The 3,333-nt window shown below is 36.1% G+C and overlaps 1 protein-coding gene across 1 annotated transcript; it reads right to left on the bottom strand.

The window, feature by feature from the left end:
- Positions 1-977: 977 nt before the first annotated feature.
- LOC122072960 lies at positions 978-2,463 on the bottom strand. The gene is made up of 2 exons (XM_042637406.1): positions 2,311-2,463; positions 978-2,184 (listed from the first exon to the last, which is right to left on the bottom strand). The coding sequence occupies exon 2, from the start codon at positions 1,674-1,676 to the stop codon at positions 1,140-1,142; it is 537 nt and encodes a 178-aa protein (XP_042493340.1). The 5' UTR covers positions 1,677-2,184; positions 2,311-2,463; the 3' UTR covers positions 978-1,139.
- Positions 2,464-3,333: the final 870 nt, after the last annotated feature.

The raw sequence follows: 3,333 nt of genomic DNA, 5'->3' as shown, positions 1-3,333 counted from the left end.
TTGATGTAAGATAAAAGTAAAATTTTTAAAAACTAGTAATCCAACCAAACTTACTAAATTGTAACCAGTAACACCCCTTACATGTTTCTAGCACAACAAGAGCAGTAGAATACATTCTTCTACTAGGAAGAAATGGCTGCAAAAGATATAAAATGGAAGTATGGTAAAAGGTGCAAAAGCTTACAACTTTGGCCACAAGAAATGGCTTTATTTTATTCCAACTTTTATGACCATTGCAACCATACCAGCTATTATGATGAACCCTTCTGAAGCATATCACCTTCATTATATTCCCAAATGACTTTTTATATTACTTGGAATGTTATGCAGGCTTGATAGTAAAATGAAAATTAATAATCAATTCTTAACATGTATATGCACTCAGTCCCTACATTTCACAATCGGGGAACACCATTACTGTCTCTTAGCCACCTTTGTGAGAGTTGAGCTTGACTTGTTGTAGTCAACAGCTCAAAACCACCATCACCTAAACATGGATACATGCCATTGAATCATCTAAATCTAAAACCTCGCAATGGGTATCAATATGGAACTAACTGGAGTGGCATAATATGCAAATGCAGTTCATGTCGGTGAGTTACTATGTTTGACGAGGGATAAAGGGCTTCAGAACCCACCTCAAGACAATGCCAAAACAGAAACTAGGATACATGTTTGAACAATGAAAGAGAATTCTATGTTTATCTATGCCAATATCAGATACCATTACCAACCCAAGCTGCAAAACATAATAATGAAGATTTAATGCAATTTGACATTATATATTAACAGAATATGCAATTGTTAAGGATGTATCTAATTCCCAACTAAAACAAAACCATTTCATTTTGTATTTCAATAGCATTTGAAAACATAAGGCTAAGATTCCAAACAGAATCATCTCAAACATGCTGGTAGTTCAGTAAAAAGTAGTTCATTAATTCTACGTTTTTAAGGAATGAAACAAATTCTATTACTCAACCAAACATAGTTGATAAATGGGAATGTGTTCATTTCGGTGTAGACCATATGAACTCTGATGCTATGGCAACTAAAAACAAATCAGTGTGTTCCAAGTGACAACCAATCGCATCCTAAACCTAAATGAAACAACTAATGATTGTATGTATCTTACCACATCAATGGCCTTGATCAAGAAACCTCAAGATCCACCTCCTCCGTTGCTCCATATTCCTAACTAAAAATGCCTTTGCTTGAGGTTCATTTACTATGAGGACATCAAAGACGATGTCAAGTGTATCTTCGCTAAATCCGTCTACTTCTAGTATAGCATCGAACAATGCTTTAGGAGAGACATGCCTCTCTTGGACCATAGTCACTAAAGAATCTATAGAGACGGTGACAACATATATTTGGCCATCCAATGCTACCTTTGCTCTCCTTCTCTCTCGAGGTACATCATGTGATGCACCAGCTCCACTCCCCTCTCCAGAATGCGATGTGGACATTGGGACTTGGGTGTTTAAATCTTCACTGCTATCGGTCTCACCAATCTCCATATGGTCCACTGGATGGATGTATGGCCTAGGTTCTTCAGAAGTTGCTTCCTTATCTTTCCTCTGACAGAAAGAATCTCTATTTGATTGAGAAAATTCCTTTGTGGCGTGATCTTCACCCACAACTTCCTTAAGTTCTTCAAACAAAGCCCAAATCATGTTTCTCAACTTTATGTGAATAAACCTGTTCTCATTTATTGTTCTATGCAAAATATTTTCTGCAACTTTGATATGTTGGCATAGTCCACATAGATACTAGCATGTTCCTTGAATCAGTAATTTGAAATAATACACAAGCCATACAATTATAACCCTCCTTAAAAACAACATTATTTCCATGAGGAGGGTCAGAAGAAAAAGCTCGGCAAGCTTTGCAGAATTTCTTTCCAAGACTAGATGGGGGCAAATCTTTATTCTGGAAATGATTAACCACCAAAACAAATAGCATATGAGATACTTCTATCAACTCTATAATTGGATTTCTTCTTCTCCCTTCTCTACCCATAGGACAATAGCATAATCAAGCAATTTCAAGAAACCAAATCTCTATGACACATTTCATCAATCACTTGATGAGCAAGACCAATACTCATGTACCAATGTGTTGTAAAAATACATGAGTGAAGAAGAAATCAAACCTGAGGATTAGAGATTCCAAATTCTACTCCTAAGAAAGAGAACCCATAGCTTAGTTACAAGCAAACCAAACGCAACATCTTATTGAGAAGGAAAGCCATGAGCATGTGAGAGTTGCGAGCAGGATGAAAGTCGCGTGAGAGAGAGATCGTCTCACCTTGCTCGAGCAGGATGAGAGTCGTGTGAGAGAGAGAGAGATCGTCTCACCCTACAAGCATGGTGAGAGTCGTGAGCAAGTGAGAGTCATGAGAGTGAGAGAGAGAGAGATCATCTCACCTTGTGAGTAGGGTGAGGGTTGTGAGCGGGTGAGAGAGAGAGTAGGGTTTTATTTTTTCTTCTTATTTTGGTGGGGAAATAAAAAGGGAAATTTCAATGTATAAGTGAAATTTTTTTAACATGTAAAATATATTTCTCTTTCAATTAAACATCTAAATTTATTTTTCTTGGAAAAAAATTCCACTTTATATCAAAAATTTGTATTCCCTTTGCAACCAAACAATGCCTATGGTTATATGCATTCCAGCAATTCTATAAAAAAATTGAATACTGTTTATGGGAAATTAAACTTTGGGAAAAAGGTTCTCTTAGCAATTAGGAGAGGGTATGCCATCTCTCTCTCTCTCTCTCATGAAAGGATCTTGTTGTCCTTGTGTATGAAACTGTTTTACTGCACCTCATTGATGCAGTCCTATATGTTGCTCGCATAAAAAACCCTCTATCTTAAAATTAACTATATTGTGGTAAATATAGACCTCCTAATGCAGATCAAAAAAGGATTGAAAGTCCAAGGGACCCAATAAAGAAAGATAGGATAGATTGCCAGTAATTGTGAACAAAGCTGCGGGCATACCAGAAATGGACTGTCAAGAATGGTAGATGGAGCAAGGATGCATAGCAGGCTTAAAACATGACACATGTGGGATGAACGAGCTTTCCTCTACTACTATATTGTGGTAAATATAGACCTCCTAACATAATAGGCATTTGAAATATATAATTAGGAGCTTCTTCTTCTTTATTTATTTATTTATTTATTTTTAATGTGTATGATTAGTTCTCCCCAAAATGAAAATGTTATCAAATGAAGACATTCCTTAATAGGTTGAATTCCCAAAACTAAGATTTTATTTTTTACTTATTGGATCCTTCAAGGTGTCACCATGCCTAATGAAATATAACA

Source organism: Macadamia integrifolia, chromosome 3, assembly GCF_013358625.1.
Source record: "Macadamia integrifolia cultivar HAES 741 chromosome 3, SCU_Mint_v3, whole genome shotgun sequence".
Lineage (NCBI taxonomy): Eukaryota > Viridiplantae > Streptophyta > Magnoliopsida > Proteales > Proteaceae > Macadamia > Macadamia integrifolia.
The sequence above is the reverse complement of the archived record's forward strand: the minus strand, read 5'-3'. Positions and strand labels throughout refer to the sequence as shown.